The 23,988-nt window shown below is 41.5% G+C and overlaps 1 protein-coding gene across 1 annotated transcript; it reads right to left on the minus strand.

Moving 5' to 3' along the window:
* Positions 1 to 239: 239 nt before the first annotated feature.
* On the minus strand, positions 240 to 23,271 carry plpp2b (phospholipid phosphatase 2b). The gene is made up of 6 exons (XM_084065775.1): positions 22,710 to 23,271; positions 6,861 to 7,012; positions 6,160 to 6,422; positions 5,908 to 5,965; positions 4,370 to 4,546; positions 240 to 3,155 (listed from the first exon to the last, which is right to left on the minus strand). The coding sequence occupies exons 1-6, from the start codon at positions 22,768 to 22,770 to the stop codon at positions 2,997 to 2,999; spliced, it is 870 nt and encodes a 289-aa protein (XP_083921901.1). The 5' UTR covers positions 22,771 to 23,271; the 3' UTR covers positions 240 to 2,996.
* Between the last annotated feature and the right edge of the window lie 717 nt (positions 23,272 to 23,988).

Below are 23,988 nucleotides of genomic sequence, written 5' to 3' on the forward strand. Positions count from 1 at the left end.
TGGGCCCCGTGCGCAGCTGGGGTTGAGGGGGGCGTAGCCCCCCGAAACTCTAGTTATTTCAAATGGATTTTATGTTGTTATATGTTTATTTTATAGAAAACATTCTGTGCTGCTGTCTTGGCGACGACTGCCTTGTAAAAATAGATTTAGTATTGAGTGGTCAATGGGAATACTCCTGGTAAAATAAGAGTGGAATAAAATAAAATAAAACAAAAACTACAAAACTCCAATAAAATATGTACTGTAGATAGGTTCTTTATTTAAAATTCTCTGTTTTACAGACAGACAATCTACAGCTGAGTCAATGTACAAAAGTAAACACATGATTTATATTTGACACATACATAGAAGAATGGCCAGCAAAGACCAAAGGCACCGAAACACCAAGAGGAAAATGTAAAAAGATACAGAGCCACGTCACCCAGAGAAAGCCCAGCAGAGTCTAGTTACAACAAGGAGAAGCTGGAGCAAAATCAAAGACCATGACGTTTTTACATCACCATCCACTGTTGTGCTGTGTATCCTGGGCCGCTGGATGGATGGTGGTTGTAGTAATACACAGGTGAGAGGATAGGGGGGCTTGCACAACACTTTACTGAAATGCATTCCAGGTGGTTCTCATTCTCTGGAATTCAAAGCCAAAAGTCTTAACAAAATGGAGATGTCCCACGGGACCATGTCTCACCACAGGGGCCCCTCTCCAGTCTCCACCTCTATGGTCCCATGGCTTTCCACAGTCCCAGGTCATCTCTGGGGCCCTCACAATCACTACCAGGTGAGAATCCCTCTCACTCTTTCTTCCTCCATCTTGTTGGGGTTTTCCCTTTTTTAATCGGGTCTGTCTGAAATGTCATCAGTCCACTGTGGGCTGTACAACAACTGTACAGGAGCCCTTATTCACAAATTAACCCCATCCATGCACATGGAACAGTTGAATCTTTGAAGTGGGAAAGGAGCAGTGTTACCAGCTTGCAGCACAGAGTTTGGTGTTTGGTACCGAGCCTTTTATCATTACAACAGTCCTTAAAAAGCCCTGCCAAGGCATCTGGTTCATGTTTAGACCTGGAATTGGATCCTTTTGTGTGGCAACTCCAAAAAGGCACTAATCTGAGAAGGCACCGGTTTAGTAATGGGCCAGAGTGCTCTGTACATGTGAAATGAAAACATACCCTACATGTAGAGTAAAAACATACATGCATATATATGTACATATATAGACTTAATTGAACATGAAACACGTCTCATGGTATTAGCAGACAGATATGGTATTAGTGGCTCGTAGTGGCAAGCAGGCGGTGATTGCACAAAACCTAAACAGCGCTGGCATGGAGAATCTTTTTCCATTCTTCCACAAGTAAATAAAGCACTTCTTGTATTTCAAATAAATTAACGCCATTATCAAAATGGCCCTCTCAATGTAACAAAAAACTCAAAATAAAGCAAAAAAGATTGAAAGAAAAGGTAAGAATTAAAATCAAAATTTCCATGTGTTTTAAATGGCAGTGATTTTTTAACACTCTAGTAGTGGTATGTCACTGTTAAAAATCTAAGACAAGCTATCCACGTCAATGTATGATACCACTCTGCAGTCCATTTCACACAGGAGAAAAACGAATCAATCAATTATTCCGATTACTTTTGGAAAATAAGTAACCACAGTGGCCACAGACTAATGACTATACCGTTCTAAATATTCAGAGCGAATCCGTTCCTGTCTGGAGATATATTGGCACTGTTGGGCAGTAGAGGTCAGACCTGATGATCTGGTGGTGTGAACATGTTTACGACTCAATACCTTCATCGTCCGATAGCAGACTAGTCAGAGCTGCTCCCATTAGTGGTCACATTTAGAGACTAATGTGGACAGATCTCGAGGGACACCTGTAGAATGAGGTGAGCAATGACACAATGACTGGAATTATCAGTTGACAAAACATATGTCATAAACATTATGTCAAAATGATGACTAGTAGCATACACTGAGATTAAAATGATGTGATTTGCCTTGTCGGTCTGATACAAAAACTATGTAAGCCCGATATACACCTGAACAAACAAGTTAGCTAGCAGCTCAGCAAGTTGTCTGAAATGTCTACAAATGAGATATACTGTCAATACCATGACCATATGATTATTGGTGGCTATTGCTGGTACTAATTCAGTCTTCACTATTGGCTGCGTGGCTCAATGTTATTGGCTGTCTTTTTACAACTTATGACAGATCTGTGTGATTTGCAGCTCTGTGATCCTTTCATCAACTCAGAACTCAAGTAGAAACTTGAAGGTCATCTAGTATTGGAGGGATGTCCAATACTGAGTCTTCTAGCATGATGTGGCCACTGGCCAGGTTAAGGTGCGCTAAAATGGGATCAACCGAGGCATTATACCTTCAACAATATTGAACCCTCTTATCGTCCTTCTGTCCTTATTATAGTGCCTTCATCACTGCCAGCTAAGTTGATTCTGTACACAAAGGCCATTAAAAACGGAAACTCACGTAATAAGGATATACACTTCAGCATCAGCAATGATGCTTCAAAATCAATATACTCCTCTCTCCTTTGGGAGGAGAGGAGGTCATCATCTTTGAGAGGGAGCTCAGGCACCCGGGAATAGGGCGCAGTCCCCTCAGTCAATCCAGTGGTTTGAGGGGTAGGTGCAGTGTAAGTGGTTGACACATCTGGAGCTGCGGGCTTGGAGGCTGTAAGCTGTCGACTGGGGCCATTAGGTTGACCCCCGGGTCAAACAGCTACATATTGTACGCTGCAGAATGAAGAATCCATATTGAGACACTAGAACAGGGTCGTCTCACGGAAGATTGTAAGTCTGCATGCTGTGGAATACAGATGGCAGACTGGGGTCACAGGTCGACCCTCTCATATAGAGCTACATACTCTAGGAGTAACAAAATCAAGATTGAAGCCCTCTGGTTGGGCCCTCGTACATATGGTTGGGTAAGCAGCTTGCAGCCCAAGGACCCCAGCGTTAAGCCCTGTTCACACAGGCCCCGTGTTGTGATGGTGGTAGTTGTAATGGTTGTTTTGTTCTGCGTCCGCGATCTGCAGGCTGGGTTTCCTCTCCGGCTCGTCGCTCTCAGTCTCTGGGCTGGTGCAGCGAGGCGGACGTTTCTTAAAGAAGTCCGACACAAAGTGAACCTATGGAGAGATATGAAGGTTGGTGTTGTTCAGTTGGAGAATAATCTTTTCCCAGGGAGAAGTGCAAGGGATGTAAAGCATGCAAGGGGCTGGCGTGGAAAGTGTGATTGCACATGTCTGGAAGGACCTGTTCATTGCACAGCTGCTCCATGCACGCATACATGTGCACACTCACACAGGCACACATACATAGATATATCCGAGTGGAACACACAGGGAGACGCAAGGCCCCTCCAGCCCCGAGAAACCATAAAATATTGTGCCCAGGAGGGTCTCAAATTGCGCACAGCAGTCTGAATGCCCAGTCTCACTTTCCAATATGAATCTCACACACACACACACACACACACACACACACACACACACACACACACACACACACACACACACACACACACACACACACACACACACACACACACACACACACACACACACACACACACACACACACCTCGAGGAATTTCACAAGTAATTTCTGACAGCACTTCAATCAAAAAAGGGAAGTGGTCAAACAATAAAACACCCAGCTGCATGACGTGCTCCAGTGGGCCAAACAGCTGTTGCCTAGAGACCTGCCTGGTGTAGGAGGCTCCTAGTGAGCAGCAAATTACTTTGGTCTAAAATGTGGGTGTCTCAAATCTTTAGTTTTAACTTGGGGGCACACCGCACTTCTATAAAGAATGTTTTTCATAAAGTCATTAAACAGAGACAACTAAGACTCAAAGTTGTGGTCTGAAATTTGAATAAAATGTAACAAGATTGAAGCTAGCTCTGCAACGCACATCTCCGTTATGAATCAAACATGGACATAGAAAGCCTTCTTAGCAGGGATCATAAATGTGTCCGATGTACATGGACAGATGTGTCCGTGGCAAGACTTAGCCTTGTCCATGGCAAATGTTTGTAAGACCCAATTACTGACTGTCAGTCCCTGGGATTTCTTCAGAATATGTATGATTTACTATGATATTAAGGCACATTAGGAGTCCCCTAGGACAGTGGTTCTCTAACTTTTTATTTTCAACAACCCTCATAACTCTGAGAGTGCTCAAATGGAACCAAATGGACCCGTAATGTCCACCACAAGCTAGCATGGCGACGATCCCTGCTTCTTAGTTCTATGGTTTCTGTTGGCGAACTGAAAGCTCCATAACCATTGGACGAACATATACCGTAGGACTTCCCAGCTTCAAAGAGACAGCAGAACTCACGTTGAGGACAGCGATGAGTGCTCCCTGCAGCAGGCCCACCAGCACATCACTCCAGTGGTGCTTGTAATCAGAGACTCGGGTGTAACCCACGTACACCGCAAAGGCCACCAGGAAGAACTGGATTGTGGGTCGGAGGAGCCTTGCCCATTTGGCCACCAACCTTGCCTGGACGTACAGCTGGAGAGAGAGGGAGAGTAAGATGGATGGATGGTAGTGGTTTGTAGGGAGAGAGGGGGATGAAGGGCAAGAGAGACAGACCAGGGAAGGGAACGAGAGAGAGAGAGAGAGGGGAAGTCAAGGGCATAGCGAGAAAGAGCATGTTTATTTAAGCATTCCTTTCTGTTTTTCACAAAGTTGTTAACACATGTCCTAAGTGGTTCTTCTGGCCTTTGAAAATGTCCTCTGACCAAACAAGGTAACATAATTCGGAGAAGAGAAGCTATTATAACTGGCATGAGCAGCTATTTGCATTGGCATTTGCAGTCAAAATGTTGTCTGCTGACGAAGTGGTGAGGTAATGCAGCTTTAAAAATGTGCACTTTCAATATTTTCTAGGTAAACTATATAGCATACATTATCAGGCAGGCTCCGTTTGGGCTTCAGTCCAAAGTAACCCCAGCGATAAAAGAAGAGGCAACAACTTGCATGCACTGCCACTACGTCTAAGTAAAAAAGAAAAACAGTTGACTTACTGTAGGTACGTTTTAAAATTGCGCCTAACTGGGAAAATGTGTTGAATATAATTTCAAACACCCCCTACTATGAACTGAAACTCCTTTTTAAAAAGGAGGAAGAAGAGAAGTATGAAACTGGCAAAGGCACACAGATTCCTGGGGTTCCACAAGCTGGTTGTCAGAGGCGTGGTGGATGTTGGCACTACAGCAGAGCCCCCCTGCCATCCAGCCACTCAAACTCAGCTCTGAACACTGCAGGACGCTTGTACAGTAATACAGTAGACAGTACATAAGCTGGACATCTGTAAGCTTAGCTCCGTTTACTTCGAGCCAATAACCGAAACACAAACTACGTACAGCGCAGTATTTTACAGGCTTTTACATATTCTAGCTAGTAGTGACATTTCAGTCTCTTATTTCAACTGCTATTGCCAAACAAAGTTTAGAGGATGACAAATTGCCTTGCTTGGCCCCTTTGAAGCGCACCGTCTAGCAGCAGCGCCTGGCCCTTCATACAGCAGCTTCATACCCACGGCCAAGGGTAGTGAACTGGACAGACAAAGGGGGTCAGAGAACAGTCCTGGGGCTGCCTTCATCATCTCTGAGAAATTGCAGCATTTCCCTCCAGCTCATTTGTCTAAGTGTCTACATTCTTCCAACTGAACTCTTGCCTTGTCCTTATATGTCCACACAGGCACTGTGACTCTATGAAATCCCCCTCAACACAACACAACACAATCAGTCCTTTAATACTGATCTAAAAACAGAAACATGACATCAGATGATTCCGTCTGGGCTCTCATGAGACTGATTCATGATCGTGACATGTGTTCACACGGGATAGAAGGCTTTTGTTCTACTTACCGCTAGAAAGAGCATGCAGTACATTCCAAACGAAGAGTGACCGGAATAGAAGGATAACCTAGAGAACAACAATAATAAAAACATGAGTTACCCCACCTTTGTTACCTCATGTTAACGTGAGTTCAAATACTGCACCAGCATGACATTGTTAACATTAAGTCAAATTAAGGTGTTCCTTCACCCTCCCCCCTCCTTTAACATTCAAATACACAGTAAAAAAAGAACATTAATTAATTTCTTCACGTCTCCTACCTGGACTCTGTGACGTCTCGAGGCCTGCCAGTGCAATTAAGCTCAAGCACATAGCCCTTGCAGACCTTGGGGGCGCAAACGGCCATGAAATTGGGCCTCGGGCGGCCAATGGTAAACTTGGCGAGGTCAGTTAGCGACTGGCTGACGGCTGCCCCAAACAGGAAGGTGCCCAATACCTTGTAGAGAGCAGCTACATACTGGTTAAAGTCAGAGTTGGAGTAGATTCTCTTGCTGTAGACCAAATAGGCCTCTCCAGAGGAGACCTGAGGGAATAAAAGAGAGAAAGGAGAAGACAGAGATGATATTATTCAGACTTTCATTATTGCAGTTTGAGAAGATTAAATATCCTCAAGCTAAAACTCAAAGAGAGAGGGGAAACTTTAATATCCTGTGTGTCACTGGACTATTCCCTCCTAAGTAAGTTACTTTTTTTTGTTTTACTTTCAGTTATATAAAACTCTGTGACAGTAAACAAAGACCAGTCCACTACATTTTAGATGTTGATTTTAGAAAATAGGTTACAAGCGTGCTAACTTATTCACTCAATGGAAATAAGTCTCAGGACTTTCTTGTGTAATCCTCGAACTGCTGTAACCATGTGGTTTTGCTTTTCAAATAAATCAAATCAAATAAAAAAAAATCTATGACAAAGTAGCAGTAAGGATGAATATTTCTCCCAGGAGAGGAGAAATAGGACTTACAATGATGACAGTGCAGGAGATGGTGACAGCAGCCAGCAGGCCATGGGTGATGGTGTCTGATTTTAGGGGGTACATAATGCTCTCGTCATCACAGTACACCCCTCTCTGGTACGGCCTGTATATAATGTTCATGATGATGAAGGGCAGCGCCGCTACAGTGAGAATAAAAGCAAAACAAGTACAGCCTTGTTAGATGGGCTTAGATGATCCAAATGATTAGAGGGAAAAAATAGATTTAAAAATGTAAAGAATGGGTTCTGGAGGATCTTGTCCAGTCGATATGACAATACATTGATGCTTGATTGAGATGAACGATTAGTGTTTAACAAAAGTATGATTATAAGGATTTGGCTAATTCAGGAAAATGGAGTTGGACTGAAAAAACATTATTTTGCGAACGGAATGGAATCAATAAATAACAGGTCTGTTTTCTTTTCCCCTCTGCGTTTCAGACATGACATCAGTTCCTAATCTGGGAAGTCAAAATGTTTCTCCAAGGTTTGCTAAATTATCTTTCCTCTGCCTGCCCCTGAACACCTTTTATTTTGAAATGCACAATGATGAACAGCCTGGAGGACCTAAACAAGCAGGGCAAACACTTGCCTGGCAGGGGTTTGCAAAAACAAATGTTGAAATAGTATTTTTACACATGCAAGCTGGCAGTGGCACATGCACAAATCACTCTCACACACACACTATAACTCTTTAGGGATTTGGGGTATGGTTGTGTGCACACAAACAAGCACAAATATAGCTGCCCAACACTCCTGGACGAATAGAGAAATGTCCTTGAGTTATCCTGAGGCATTCATCCCAAAAACCCATACACACACACGCACACGCACACACACACACACACACACACACACACACACACACACACACACACACACACACACACACACACACACACACACACACACACACACACACATGTGAAGGAAGACCACAGATCAGCCATGAGGAAGACATTAAAGGAGCTACACCATGAATTTAAAAAATAATAATAATATTTGATATCATATTGTTTATGTCCCTCAAACGTTTTTCAAAAGGTTTGAGCCTAAATCAAGCCTCAGATATACTCATTCCAACTAACTTCTCTCTGGCTTATAAAGCACTTTCACCTGCAATACCACATTGTCCTGTTTGGCACGGGGCGCTACTGAGCCAGTTTGTATGCATGTCATGTCCTGGTTCTGTGTGGAAAAAGTAAAAAAAAAAAATAAGAAAAAATTTAAAAAAAAATAAAAATGGGGGAAAAAAGTTTTTTTTTTTTTGATTTTTTTTTTTTTGGTTAGAACTGAAAAACGGGAGGAATTGTTCCCAGACGTGACGTAGGGTGGGGGAACAAATCTGACGGACTGTTTTCAGACCAATTTACATGAAAACCACAGATAGCCTATGAAAGCCTGCATGCTCGAAGTCGGGTATTTGTTGGAACAGAAGAGAGGTGGGGGAGACCAAAAACACACAAAAATGAAGAAAAAGTTAAAATTCATGGTGTAGACCCTTTAAATGTTCTATGCTACAGTTCCTGTTGATTAAGCTAAACTAATGAACACATCTCTCTGCAGACGTTACCCTGCATCTGCTGTTTAAACATCTGCTGTTTAAACAGACAGAAAGTGTGAGAAAGACCTAATTTGCTGCTAAGGGTTGGGGTGTGCTTTACCAACAACCTGGGGCAAAGTTTCATGTAGAACCAGGAGTGGAGCAGGGACTCGGGGCATCTTCACCGTATATGTGAAGTGAATTCCTCTCCCTGAAAACTACATTGACTACACCACATGGCAGGCAGACAGCCAGCCTTGGGGCCAGTATGAAAATGCCATGTGGCCGCATACTAAATGCAAGAAAAACAGTCGTGAAAAAAATACTGCGCACACTTGAAAAGTGCAGTCTCCCAAAGTATTACGTTTCTGTGTAAATCAGTGGCACGAACCCCTCCCATTCTTCCAACAAATGTCTGCAGCTGACATAATCCAAGGCGGACTTCCAGGGAGACGTATTGATGAGAGGCCAGGAGTCCACTTCCATATACTGAGACTAAATAAAAATATACATGCAGATGTTGGGGTCGGGATTCAGTTGAGGTGAACATTCTCCAAGTCTAGAGCACCACCAGGGTTCTCACCCTTCTAAAATCCTGTGGCTTCCCCTGTATGAATGAAGTGGCTCTATAGATGAAATCAACAAAAGATCTTAAATTTCACCTGGATTCACCTGGCTGAACCGATCATGAATAGAAATGCCTTGCACAATTTGTGAGGTATAAGTTTTGCAACAAACCACTGGCTAGTTGAACCAGATCATCACTAATGGACATTACAACTCTAATTTTCCAGACTGGGGATACATCGTTTTTTTTTTAAAGGGAATGGGACAGTGATAGGACATCGTTTAACTTTCTCATACTAAATGCACTTCTTAGTCATCATAATATATGCACAACATGCATATAATATGTTGCATATTTGCTGTTGTCTGGCACAGTATGTTGACAAGGTGACATCAGATGAAGACTGACATTGTTTAGTGGCATACCAACTGCGCACATGTTCCCTCACAGACACCAGACAAAGAGCTGTATTGACTCATTGGAGCTGTCCAAGGACAGGAAAGAAGATGCTTTGTTTTAGGAAGAGAATAAACAATGGTCTTCAACAGGATAAGACACATATCATTGTACAGCGATTTCCAAGTAACCTAACCTTGGAGGAGTTGGACAACAGAAGAGACAAACAAGGAAGAGGAAAAACTAAAATAGAGTTGCTGGGTTCATTCAAGATAAGATGAGCCGCAACTCAACCTCAACTCAACATTGAATTTTGAGTTTTTATTTTGTATACATTTATATATTTTTTTAATTAAACAATATTTTTATAAAATGGATAGTCCCAATCCTTGATTGGCTGGTTTTCGTTTAGTAGACGTGATAAAACAAAGACACTATAATCTACTCCTTAGATCAGCTTAAATCAATCACAGGTGCGTTATTTAGTTTCTACAGTGATCCAGGGTATGTGTAGCTGAACGAGGGAAGGGGAGCGCTTGCTTTCTTTACAAGCCCCGGCCATGCAGGACGGCGAGTGACTGAGGGGCTTCGGGCGGGGCTTGTAAGGAAAACAAGCGCTCCCTATCCCTCGCAAACCATCTTTGCTGGATTCTCGGCTGCTGAACATTGATTGCAGAGGAGCAATCCAAATATTTGATTGTTCTTCATCCTATTTCATTAATTTGAATATGATGGAAAAGTATGTCCAACATGAGAAAGTAACAGGGTGATGTCCAATAAACATCACCCTGCTGAAGGCCCTGTGCCAAACAGCCAACGTTTTCAGTTCAGTTTGAGTTTAAGGAAGATTAAAATCAGGACAAGCAATTTGTCATCTCCCACAATCACAAAATTGAACACTATTTTGTACCATTTTATACCAATGTCAACTACATTAAAAAAAAGATTTCTCTCTACTTAAACAAGTTAATAGTTTATTAACTTGTTTAAGTTAATCTGAGGATGACCATGAGTGATGATAGAAACACATTTCATGCTTACGTCTGGAATTCTTTGTGTTATTTTATATATATATTTTTTTACCAACGAGAGGGTTTAGCCGCTACGGAATGTTTGTCTTGAGAATTCTAGTTGAATGATGATGCAGTTTGTCTTATGACACTGTTTTACCTTTTCTATCAATAGCCTACGTCGGAAATGAGTGTTTCCTGGCCATTGACGTTGATGCTTTCAGGTAACCTTGCCACACCTTAGCTTTTGCTGAATTGACGCCACTGGCCCAGTTCCTAAAGATGTCTGTCAGCTGGAGATTACAGGACAGTAAAATACAGTATATAAACCACTTTTTCCATCCCTAAAAAAAAGTCTGTGAATGAATAGATGCAACACAAATGTGTTGTCAGTAAAGGGAAGAAGATATGTTCTTGGATAATGTATTGTGTTCTACTTCTGTATTTGTATGTTTGTACATGTATTTGTATATCGTCTCTTGTAATGTTTCTGTGTCTGTTACTTGCCTAAGGACAACGGATGTCATTTAGAATTTTTGCTAAACATTGGCATGTTTACATCTTAAATGTTTATACTGATGTTCATGAACGTGCTCTATCCCTATCATACAAAAACAAATACATCCACATATGAACTAAAACATATCTGACATATACAGTATATTTGTCTTGTGCATTTAAAGGCCAGTTGATTATAGTTGCTATGTCCCTGTTGGCGCGAGGATCTGCAGACAGCGGACGCGACAACGTGGTTGTGATTATACTATAATTTGTGTCGCAGACACGCACATATTCAAGAGCAAGAGCAACACAGGCTGTACTCAATACGATATTATGCTGCTATGCGGATGCGGTTATGTGGACAAGTATAATTTGGTGGACAAGTATAATTTGGCCTTGACCCATCCTGCCTATTAGGAGCAGTGGGCAGCTACTGAACAGTACCTGGGGGGAGCAGTTAGGGGTTCAGTGTCTTGCGCAAGGACACTTCGTTGTGTCGGGAGAGGCCAGACCCTTCCGATTCCCTGGCAAACATGTACATTTACCTCCTAAGCCCCTGCTGCCTCATTAAGGAGAGTTGGAAAATGAAAATGTCTTAAAAAACTAATTGTTGAGACATTATGGGACCAATATACAACCGTATATTGGACCGTAAGACAAACGATAATTAATACTAACTCTGCAGCCTGTACATCATAGAAATAACTTCATAATCCACTTAATTTGGAGACATTTTAAGACATTTGTTAGCCAAAAATTCTGATTTCTTTGATGATGAAAGTGTGGCTGAATCGCAGAGGTGGGAATTATGAAAGACTGTTAGTTATCTCTGTGTGAACACCAGAAGCTGGGCGCCACCTGTTACATCGAAGGCAGGCAGTTTCCCACTGGCTGCCAGTGCCACCAAACACAGAAGCCTGCTAGAACATTGTTTACACAGCTACCTACTGGCCTTGACAGGCGGTGTTAAACTGGAAGAACAAAGCCTCCTATTCCAACCATTTCCCTTGGTGGCACCATGAGTGCCACCAAATCCTGTCCATGATGGGCCTTACGACAATACAGGGGTTCTCCAGCTCAGCTAACATCCTGTCCGTGGGGACTCCAGGGACTGTAAGGAGACAGCGGGACAGAGGTGGCTTGAGGTAGATCGCTGCATCCTGCCTCCAGCTGGAAAGGACACAGTCAAGAAACAACCATGTTCCTGTCCCATCCCCTGTAGCTGGACTTGAATAAAACAGCGACATCGGATATGCAAGGGTTTCTATTCTGGATTTATTGTGATTGCCGCTACTCCAGCATAAACTCAGATGTTCCATTACTGATAATGTCAGCTTAAGGATCCCCGTCAGTCCTTTCTTTGTTTCTAAAAATGTCTGACCACAGTGAAACAAACAATATTATCTCAGTGAAAAACAATATAGTAAAAGGGACAGATAAGACTACAATAATGAACTATTGAACTTTCAGTGAACGTGTTTATCCAGACCAGAGACTGTGCCATTGCCAAGTCTCTTCAAAAATTATTTCAATATGGAACGTGATTGAAATTTACACAAGCTGTCAAACACCCTGAAACATTATTTGAAAGCATAACATTATCAGGGAGTTTACATTGCTGGACATTTAAAATGAAAACAAACGGTGTCCTTGAAGGGCTACTGTGTTGATTGCCGTCATTACCGAGAGGGACATGGTGACATAAAGTGTATTACGTCACAAGCCTTACATGGAACGGAATGTTCACATTTAGTAAAATGTTGACAAAGCAAGCGAATGCATTGGAAATGCAGGCAAAACGTTTTGGTTTCAGCCCCTATAGTAGCTCAATGTATATCCGGTTTGTTTAGCAAATGCATATAACTACATAGGAATATATATAAATACAGCAATTATTTTCAGTTTCAGAGTTGGTCTGGTCAAAATCAAGGAAATGTTTATTTGCTTAATATGGCAAGTGTTGAAAGTCACTATAAAATGGCAGGAGTGTAATTAATTCCACATAGGAGTCACAGAGTAACTCCCAATATTTTATGAAGCATTTAACACTTGCCAGGGCTGGACCATTAATCACAGTGGACTGGTAGAAAACCGTAGGGCTTCAAAGAAGAGGGTTAGCACCTACCTACAGAGAAACTCAGCAGTGTTCATTTAACTACAAGATCGTGCAAACTGAGGTAAATCAACAGTGAAGATTATAATGAGTGATAAAAATGTGAATTTCTTTCAATAAAATCGCATAACTTAAACATTGGGGATACAGGAAAACAGTTTTTGTATATCCTTCATATACATTTATTTTTGACATTTCAGAAGTTAATTACATGACTGACTGCATTCATTACATTCATCCAGATTAAAAACGTACTACACCAATATTCCCCATACCAATTATACCTATTAGATTAGATTAGACCAAATGAGAATGTTATGCTTGGAGAGCTATGCCACAGTTCATCCTTCTATACATTTTCTAAATCTCTGTGTGAGAAACCTGTCTTTTGCGCATCTCAAGAACCGCCCAACCGATCGACTACAAACTTGTGTGTGCATATCGCCGAGGACCAGAGGAAGTGCGGTGCCCGGTGTGTCAAGTCAATTGGATCGGCGGTTGTCCAGATCTGACCGTATATACAGATTCCGTCTACCCATATGGGCATATACTTATGACATCAGGGATCCCTATACATGGGCATAAAAGGGTGCCCATACCGGGTAGGGCATGAATTCCCAACCCGCATCGTTCCCGACCTGCATCGTACTGGAGTAGGCTGGGTGGTGCACATTAGTTTACTAAAAATCACGGCACCTGGCCTCAAATAACCCCTTTCCTAGCTTGTAAAAGCTGTGCACATCCATAATGAAGCATTGACTCAACAAACACATGAGATGACCATGTCAAAACAAATCAAACAAGTTTGGATCAAAATAATATTGGTTCTCAGTTGAAGTTGCCCAAAAAGTCTGGGCTGCTGTCGTAGGCAGAATGAATAGTACGCCCTGAAGTGTGTTTGTGTGTGTGTCACGAACATTACCACTGCAAAAGAATATCTGAGAGACTAACCAGCATCTCTCTCTTGAAAAACAGACTGACTGACAGACAGACAGACACAAACACATGCACGTACTCCTTGCGGACAGAAATAGAACCATGGAGAGACAAAATAGGTCTTGAGGATACCGCGAGACAATCCCACAGCCCAAATTGAACCGGTTCCAAAACTGCCTCTGCTTAAAGACAGAGCCAAGTTCTTTGCCTTGAACTCCGAAAACCCCATGTCCTTGTGTATAGCTCTCTTGTGGAGAAAAAGCAAAGTATTACACAGGAAGGGAGGGCAGAGGGGGGGGGGGGGGTGTTGCCTGGCGGTTCTGGGCCCACCCGTCTTCCAGACACCTGCCTCTACAGCAGAAGGAAACACTGCCCCGTTTGGAATGCAGCCAGGAAGCAAATCTCCGACCGCCAGTCACAGATCTCCTGCCTGAGCCCCTAATGGGAGACCTGTTTGAAGTTGCAGGATGCAGATCTCATATTTCCTGTCTCAGATTAAAGAAGGCCGCATTTCAGAGGCTTTTTTCCCCCATTTTGGAACATTTAATGCCTCTTACTGTATGTGAGCTGCCCGCAAATTCACATCCATTCACTATGGCACCTGGGTGTCTACCTTCAGCTGAACGAGCATTAGAGTAGAGGTCAGTAGAGACAGAGAGGTAGGTAAATGATCATTACGTCAAAAGGGTGTCAGAATACTGAACAGAGTCAGTGCCAGTCAGAAGAGGACCATACGTGGTACATATCTATCAATTAATCTATACAACGCCTGCCAAAAATCTGTCTTCTGCAGGGATTGGGGAAAGAATGAGCTTCATCTCCTGTACAAAGTCATTCATTCCTCTTTCTCTGGCACTTCCCCTTCTGTCAAATCCTCCCACGCACGTCTTTGGCTGTTGTAAATATAGAGGCCTCAATTGAGACACTGCTTTATTTAGCAGCCAGGCAGATGCAGATTGCAGGTGCAGGTGCAATTACTGAATGATTTGGACCAAAGTCTCACTATCGGGCTGAGCCTCAAGCTTGTCTCGTCCTCTTTTCCTACAGCATGTCTCAGCTTTCCTTGTCTTGTTTTTGCTCATCTGGGTGGCTGGACTTCTTTAAATGGTCTCACAGTTACTTAGCTTAGTTCCAATGCCATAACCTAAAGCCACCCATGAAACCACCAAGACAGTTGACTACAATTCACAATTTTAAGAAATCATGCACCCTGGGATGATTTCATCATGCATATTCTTGGAGGTCGTCTGGTCTTGCAACGGGTATGCATGTGTATGTATTTGTGGTGCAAGATGTAGGTGAGAAGTGACCGACTAACTGTAATAGAGCGTGAGAGAGGAGCATATTCTCATGAATTGCTTGCTCTAGACAGCGAAAAATAATATTCTTGATATGTCTTGGCATCATTCTTTATTGAAGCTTCTCACCACCTCCTTACCCTTGCATTGTATCTCAGTGTGGATGAGGCAGGACTACAATCGCCCTCTATCTTTCTGACTGTACCTTAGGTCATTGGTTTTCAAAGTGGGGTCCCCAGCTAAATGTGTTAATATAGTGTCACAATCATTTTAACCACTTTAACCATGTGTTATACTTTAGCTATTCAAAAATAGCAGATACACAAGCTCATAGCGCGTCACTAAGCGATCTAAGCTCATGCCACGCTATGAGCTTAGATCTGCTATTTTTGAAGACTCTTGAAAATGTGTGCAAATCTTTGAATATTCATTTAAAAAAAGTTTATTTTAAACACAAATCTTTGCTTCTGGGTGTCCCTGGCACAAAACATTTTCAGATGGGGGTCCGCGGCCAAATACAGACCAAACTGGGGGTCCTTGACTCGAAAAAGTTTGAGAACCACTGCCTTAGGGTAATCCTTATGTCTCTCTAATGTTGGCATTGCGGCAGGAAGCCTGCAGTGCCCCAGCGACGTTATTACTGACATTAACAGATTGCATCAAGTGTTGTAAACACACAACTAAACCCTCTCATTCCTTCTCTGTCTCACCCCTGGACAAGCCGGACTGACTAATGTGGAAGGTATGTGCTGAGCCTACAACCTCAGTCAGCAGCGTTGGTCTCTGGAATTCTAATTCACATGAGGAACGCCCAACCTCCCCAGTCACACCAAATCCTGCCCTTGCTGCCTATTCTTGATGTTTAATCCCGCTGGCTCGCTCCCGCCGTCGTGTACGCATGCTGAGCACCAAGCAGGGTAGAAGTAAAGAGGGCGTGTGGGAGGGATGGAGGGTGGGCAGCTAAATCTGGTTGGGCAATCAAACAGTCTGGTTTTGGGGAGATCAAAGAAACGGGCCACACAGGTTTAGGGCCTAAAGGAAACACGTATATAGCAGGAGCAAAAAATAACCTGCTTGTATATGCAACAAATTACATTGGTTGGTTTCAAGGTTCTCTAAAACCCATTAAGATTTGGTAATTATAATAGCCTTAATACACGCGCACTGTAGTACTTGAAAGAGGGAAAAATATCCTCCGATACAGACAAACATGTTGGCCTTCACGTGTGCTCGTTGAAAGGGCTCCAGTTTCCATGACAGAGCTCTCTTGGGGAAAACAATTCCCATCAGTGTCATCAATGCATTTCTCTGAGAACCCAGCACAATCCGTCTTCCCAACACAGACACATGAGAGCTCTAACTCCCTGGAGACACTGAAGCATGTATTACTCGAATCTGTGGGCCAGATAAGGTCAAGGAAGTAACATGGTGATATTTTGATTAAGCCAAAATGCAACAAGATGAAAAAATTATATGCTGAAAGAGTGTGGGAGGGTATTGACCTCCATAGTCACACTAAAATCTATAAATTAGTAATGTGCCAAAAATGAAATACTGATTTATTTGTGGCAGTCATGAGTGAAAACCATGGAATTAGTCATAATACATTGCCAACAACAAAATCATGTGCAATATTTTATAATTTGGAGAACAGCTGCTGGGTCCTAGTGTTCTGCGAGTTCCCAGTGCTTGATGGGTAGCATGTTGTACAAAGTTACCCCCACAATCAGTGGTTGTAGAAGTACTCACATTTCAGTAAAAGTATCAATACGGCTATGTAGAAATACTCTGTTACAAGTAAAAGTATTTGTATCAAAATGTACTTAAAGTACCAAAAGTAGGAAGTACTCATTATGCAGAATGTCCCATTTCACAAGTTTTCAAATGTATAAAATGTATGGCTCACAATGCGTCACATCGCAACGCATTGTGATCTTGTAGATCGGCTATTTTCAAATGGCCAAAATGTATATAGGGCTGAAGTGGTTAATGTCTTGTAATAATAATCAAAATCTACAAAGTAACTAGTAACATACATTTTCAAATAATTGTAGTGGAGTGGTAAAAGTGCAATATTTGCCTCTGAGATGTAGTGGAGTAGAACAGAAAATAGAAAAAAAGTACTGAGAATTGGAAATACTCCAGTAAAGTTAAAACACCTGAAAATTGTCCTAAGTAAATGTACTTAATTACTTTACACCACTGCCCACAAGCAAGTGCGAGACGCGTACCCGCTTTTGCCACCAGGCTTGGGCAGACGGCTGTGTTGATGAAGGACAACGGACACACGCTTATGAGAAACTAGGAATACAACTTGGCGAAAACAGTTGCGTGCATTAGCGCTTATGAGGATAAAGGAATTCCCAGTCTAAATGTCTAGTTTGCTAATTCACAACTAATACTCAGGCATGCAAACAGCCCCGAGGTGAAAAGGTGACAACATGTTGTTTTCTTTCGGGTCAGGTGTCACACAATTGCCCTATTTGGGTTCAAAAAGGTGACTGTAGCTGAAAAGTGACACTTTTGCATGTCTGAATACTAAAAAAAAAAAATGTATATAAACTTTCACGACAGCCTAAGTACAAATATCATTTATGAAAGGGCTACTACAGTGAAGTCGGATTTCTTTATAATAATTTATTAGGCTACTTATGACTGAATCGGGTTTTTTTGTACTCTAGTGTTTTGTTGTATGTGGGGATTATCTTGCGCATGTATCTGTTATTGGTACCATTTGAGTGGGCAAAACCTTACCTATACTAAATTGTTTTTACTATAAACAACATAAACATTATAGGTCATTACAAGTACATTTATATATGATAGCCTGTCCATAGGAGTAGCTTTTTATATTTTGGGGCCATTTTGTTTTTTTCCTATATACGCAGATTTTAATTTTTTCCAAAAAGAACACAGACAGCCAATAGCATATTAAAAGTTATGTCATCTTGAACGACGCAGTGACTAGGGGCGTCGCCAAATTGAAGTTACTACGATCTGGTAGGAAAGCAGGGGTCCCGCAAGGAACAAACACTAGGTTATCAGTGATATCCCATGAAAAGTGACCAGGGGTTTGTACCCCCAAAAAAGCCCTGAGATCTGCCATTTTCAAAAGATATTTTCATACATTTTAGACAAAACTAACTTGTGAAACGAGACATTCTGCATAATGAGTACTTTTACTTCTGGTACTTTAAGTATATTTTGATGCCAACACTTTTGCACTTTTACTCAAGTAAATCTTTTTTTACCGGACTTTTACTTTTAACAGAGTGTTTCTACATTGCAGTATACTTAATTAAGAAATCTGAGTACTGTTTCCACCACTGCTGACTTCAGAATGAGTCACCTTCACTATCAGCTGTCGTCATCATCATGCACAAATGATTCCTGCACACGTGAGGTGTGGAAAATATCATACTTCTCTTTATGTTACACCTGTGCGTGTGTGCGTGTGTGCGCGCGCGTGTGTGTGTGTGTGTGTGTGCATAAAATTATGAAGTGCTTTTAACAAAACAGGTTTGTTACAAAGTAATTCACAGAGCAACAACTGACAACAACAACTGCGGTATCACACTGAGCCCATATCTGGGGGCTCGGGGCTATTTAGTCACATAATATTTTCTCCTGTGTATTCTCATAATCTGAACCACGCTCGTTACTTTTCACATCACCTGGGTTAGGTGACATGACAGTGACACTCAATACAGCAAGTCCTACTCCTTTGGCTTCCCTGTAGCCTACCTACTACTATACCTTCAAATATGCTGTAGACACAGGGAGAGGTTAACCTCAGTCCTTCCCATGTGCACTCGGCCAACACCCTCCATCTATTTGTGCTGAGTGTAGGCTTACATAGACAGAGAATGAGAAAGAGGAAGGGAGGGATACATGAAAGAAAGAAAGAAAGAAAGAAAGAAAAAAGAACGAAAAAAGAAAGAAAGATATTTTTTAAGAACCACAAACTCAAGTCTAAAACCTAGATCTGAGGAGCTTGAGAAAGACGGAGTATCCCCGATGATGTATTCCACAGGTTTCCCAGCTCCCAACAAGTAGGGTCATTAGAAATTCAAGATCTAGACCTTATGTTAAAGAAATTAGTGAACTACGCCCTGTCTAGGTCAACTGCTCTGTATTATATTTCTTAATTAAGTACACTGCAACACAGTGAGCGTCAGGGTATAAAAGAAAACATATAAGCCACAAGCCGTGTCAAGGTGTTCTGAATAATAATCAGGTGCTTGAGTTGTAGACTATACAATACAGCAAGGGTCAGCAATCCTAACTCCAAAACAAACCACACTTTAATATAGGCTGTCAGACTAATACATTAATGCTAAGTTATTATTATGGCTGAAGCAACCTCACATCAATCATTGACAAGAAAACCATTGGGTTCACTTGATTTTATTATTTGGGAGGCTGGAGTGGGGATTCAACTAGAAAGGGAGAGGAGAGTCAGTGGGTGGGATCGGGACGGCAAGATTGGACTGACCGCCCGGTGCCCGTACATACAATCTAACTAACTACTGGCCCCAAAACCCCAGACTTGTGACAGTAACATGGTTAAGCTTAAACCCATTCAATCCAGGAACACATCTTTTTAGATTTCTTTGGCTATTCAAAAATAGCAGATATACAAAAATATTTTGATGGGGGTCTGTGGCCAAATACATATCTAAAAAAGTTTTCTAAATCCTAACAGAATGTTGCTATATCAGTGGTGCTCCAACTTTTCCATGTCAAGGACCCACAAAATTATATGTATTTGGCCACGGACCCCCCATCTCAAAATACGTTGTTAGAGGAACCCCAGAAGCACAGATCGGAGTTAAAAATGTCCACGATTTAAAAAAAAATAGCAGATCTACAAGCTCATAGCGTGGCACTCAGTGTCACGCTATGAGCTTGTATATCTGCTATTTTTGAGTAGCCAAAGAAATCTTAAAATGACACAGATGCGTTCCCAATCTTAATGGATTAAGCTTAATATATTGTAAACTTCTATGAGTCGACAGAGTGTGTGGTAGTAGTAGTCTGCCCATGGACGCATGCAGTGCTCAACTGCCTGAATCCCCACAGATTTATGTAGCCATGGAGCAGATCCCAACAGGTGGCCTCTCTTCTCTCTCTCAACAGCCACCATCTCACCACGACAACACAAATACAAACATGACAGATGAACCTGCTGCTAAAGGCCATTATGCAATAAGTGTCTCTGGTATCACTCGCCGAAAGTGTAAATGATTTTCAAATTTTCACTTTGAAATGTGTTCATTTCAGCAAGCGACGTCATCATGTAATTAAGCATGAATTACACCAGTGGTTTTTAACCAGTGGTCCGGGGACCACCAGTGGTCCTAGTTGAGGGGGTTCCAGGGGGTCCCCAGACAAATTAATAGTTAGTAACCAAATTTAACCTTGTGTGTCTGTAACTCTGAGAGTGTACAAATGGAACCGGTTCCATTTGTACACTCTCAGAGTTAACATGCACACTGATTATGATGATACTGCTGTGTAGATTGGGACCCCCAAGGAATCAAAATGGTTGAGTCCCTGGCATATCTTTTCAAACAGGGGGTCCCTGGGCTAAAATGTGTCAATTTGGGGGTCCTTCACGCAAAAAAGGTTGAAAACCACTGAATTACACTATACTTTCAAAGCAAGCCCGGCTAGCCCGCACACAGACCCTGTTATACATGCATATCGCTATTTGCTTACTTACTACCCATTTACTGTACTTTGTGTAAAAAAAAATATTTATAGAATATATCAAATATGGAGACCAAGTAAAAGGCACAAAAGCCAGAGTTTTTTTTTTTTTTTTTTTTTTTTTACATCTTGAACAGCAAGCTCACAGCCACCATGTCAGACAAATTGACAAACATCTCTGAAGATGCTGCAGATTGAATTCTGGATGATGGAGGGAGAAAAAAAAACACAGTATCCAAGGTTTTCTCTTTATGTGGCACCTTATGATTGTGTTGGTTGCGATATATTGTAATAGAAATGTATTGCGTGAGTCAAACAGGAGAGGATTTGATCCTGACAATATTAACTCGGGTATGAATTATTCATTAACAAAATGACTTCCATGTGCCTATATAATCTAAAATAACCTAAGCAGTGATTACACATTCTAATTTCTAATACGGCCTACAGTACAGGAGGGTGTTCCTGATCCGTTACAGCCCAATAGAATAATGTATTAATTTACGATGAAATAAGTTAAAATAAAAATAAGGGTCTGCAAAGCAAAGAGACCTTAAACATGTCTATAGTGCCAGTAGAACATTCTTTGTGGGATTCTTGGCAGACAAAAATATTGAAGAATAAAGGGGACACAGACATGCATATCAAATTTCCATAAACAAACATTCAGCTTCCTGAAACTCTGTAAAATGCTGCAAAGTCATTCAGCACTGCAGAAAAGGGCGTATGATAGCAGGGTTTCAAATGGTTCGAAACCCTGCTTTGCATACATGTACAACACAATAAATGGACGACAGACTGCAGCTTCAAAGTATGACACTACAAACCACACAAGTAGATATGCAATTATATAAATGTGCTTTAAAATAAACAGTTTAGGGGCCATCACAATTAATGTCAGGTAAGAAAAAAATGTTGGAAAAAAAGTAATTTACAATGTTTATGGTATTTAATGATGCCGCTCAACACCCCTGGCCTCTTAAAAGGAGACAGATGGAGTTGCTGCAGTCTACAGTAACACTAGCACCTCAAAGGAAATAAAAACACAATCATAATTGGTGTAGTGTCACAAAAAAGTAATCCTGCCATGAGCTGATAAACTTCACAATGCGGTTTGACCAGGGTAAAGTAAAAACATCATGTCTTTAAGGGACTGGTAAAGCATGGGATGCACTGTTGTGATATCCTACCTAGGTAACCTATTCCTAGCCTCTATTACCAGTGGTGTAAAAAGTAACTAAGTACATGTACGTAAGAACAATTTTGAGGTATTTGTACTTTTTCCAGTACTTTTACTTCTACTCCACTACATTTCAGAGGCAAATAATATACTTTTACTCCACTACAATTATTTGACAACTTTAGTTACTAGTTACTTTGTAGATTTTGATTATCTTTACAAAGCATACAGTAACCACTTCAGCATTTGAAAATAGCTGATTTACAAGCTCACAATGCGTGGCATGAGCTTGTAGATCTGCTATTTTCAAAAGATTTTCATACATTTTATACACTTGAAAACTTGTGAAATGGGACATTCTGCATAATGAATACTTTCTACTTTTGGTACTTTAAGTACATTTTGATGCCAATACTTTTGTACTTTTACTCAAGTAAATATTGAATTCCGGGGGACTTTTACTTGTAACAAAGTACTTCTACATTGCAGTATTGATACTTTTACTCAAGTAAAAAACATGCGAGTACTTCCTCCAACCACTGCCTGAGCCTGTACAGAGTGTCCACATCAAGTCAACTCACCGACCACCACGCACAGCACGTCCATCAACACGTACAGCTTCTTCTTCCTCAGGTCTTTCATGTTTGTTCCCGATCAGTCTCTTCACGCCACGAAGGTTAAAAAAAGAAAAAGTCTAGCTAATAAATACAACTATTTATTTGATATGAATGATAGTCTACTTGCATGAAGTCCATTTGCGCTCTGCTGCTCGCCTTGTTGGAGTAAACAACTGCAGAGCAGACTAGTACTATGCAAATAAACAAAGCAACCTGTAATAATGACGACTCCTTCCGGTATCTTCCCTCTCCTACCTGTCTGTCCTCTTCCTCTACCTGTCTGTCCAGGCAGGGAGTGACAAGCATAGGTGTGTGCGTTTATTTTTTTTAAAGAGGAATAACACTCTTTTAAAGTCGACTCATGACCAGGGGAAGAGGCATTATTGGGCTCTTATGTATATATAGCGCCTCTTCAACGGCAGCGATCCTTCGGTTTCACACAGCGCTGAGTGCCTGAGAAACCAATAAGTCTTTACTCTACACTGCTCTGTACTGACACTCTGCACACACACAGCAGAGAGCAGAATGATCCCTCCTCCTCCCGACTGACTTCCTAGCCTGGCTCCCCTCTGTCTGTCTGTCTATATTGCTTCATTTGCACTCCGTCGTACTGTGTGTGTATGTGTGTGTGTGTGTGTGTGTGTGTGTGTGTGTGTGTGTGTGTGTGTGTGTGTGTGTGTGTGTGTGTGTGTGTGTGTGTGTGTGTGTGCGCGCGCGCGCGTGCGTGCGTGCGTGCATACATACGTGCGTGTGTGTCGCTTGATTGATTGAATACTTTATTAACAGTTTGACAAAAAAAATCTGTAGTTCTCAAACTTTTTCGTAATTCAAAAACACTTTCAAGATTTTTCAAAATGTACAAGCTTGTATATCTGCTATTTTTGAATAGCCAATGCTAAAATAAAAATGACACAGATGCTTTCCCAGTCTTAATGGGTTGCAAATGTACATGCTGTATTGATAGTTATTTCAAACAAGGATTACAATTTGTGTGTGTGTGTGTGTGTGTGTGTGTGTGTGTGTGTGTGTGTGTGTGTGTGTGTGTGTGTGTGTGTGTGTGTGTGTGTGTGTGTGTGTGTGTGTGTGTGTGTGTGTGTGCCGCTTGATTGATTGGATACTTAATACACAGTTTGTAAAAAAAAAAAAGCACAGAAAGTGCAGTTCTATACAAAAGGATGCTAATAAAGGATAAACCCAAGAAAGCACTATGGCTTGTTTCTGTGTATTCAATTCATCAAAACAT

The sequence above is a fragment of the Gymnoscopelus microlampas genome, assembly GCF_963454915.1.
Source record: "Gymnoscopelus microlampas genome assembly, chromosome: 9".
NCBI lineage: Eukaryota > Metazoa > Chordata > Actinopteri > Myctophiformes > Myctophidae > Gymnoscopelus > Gymnoscopelus microlampas.

What these genes read in the sequence shown, in the direction of transcription:
- plpp2b (XM_084065775.1), bottom strand. Translation starts at nt 22,770, where the DNA reads ATGAAAGACCTGAGGAAGAAGAAGCTGTACGTGTTGATGGACGTGCTG. An exon ending in CGAGACGTCACAGAGTCCAG is followed by an intron (nt 5,966 to 6,159) that starts GTAGGAGACGTG and finishes GTTGTTCTCTAG; the next exon opens with GTTATCCTTCTATTCCGGTC. An exon ending in ACTGCATGCTCTTTCTAGCG is followed by an intron (nt 4,547 to 5,907) that starts GTAAGTAGAACA and finishes CTCTCTCTCCAG; the next exon opens with CTGTACGTCCAGGCAAGGTT.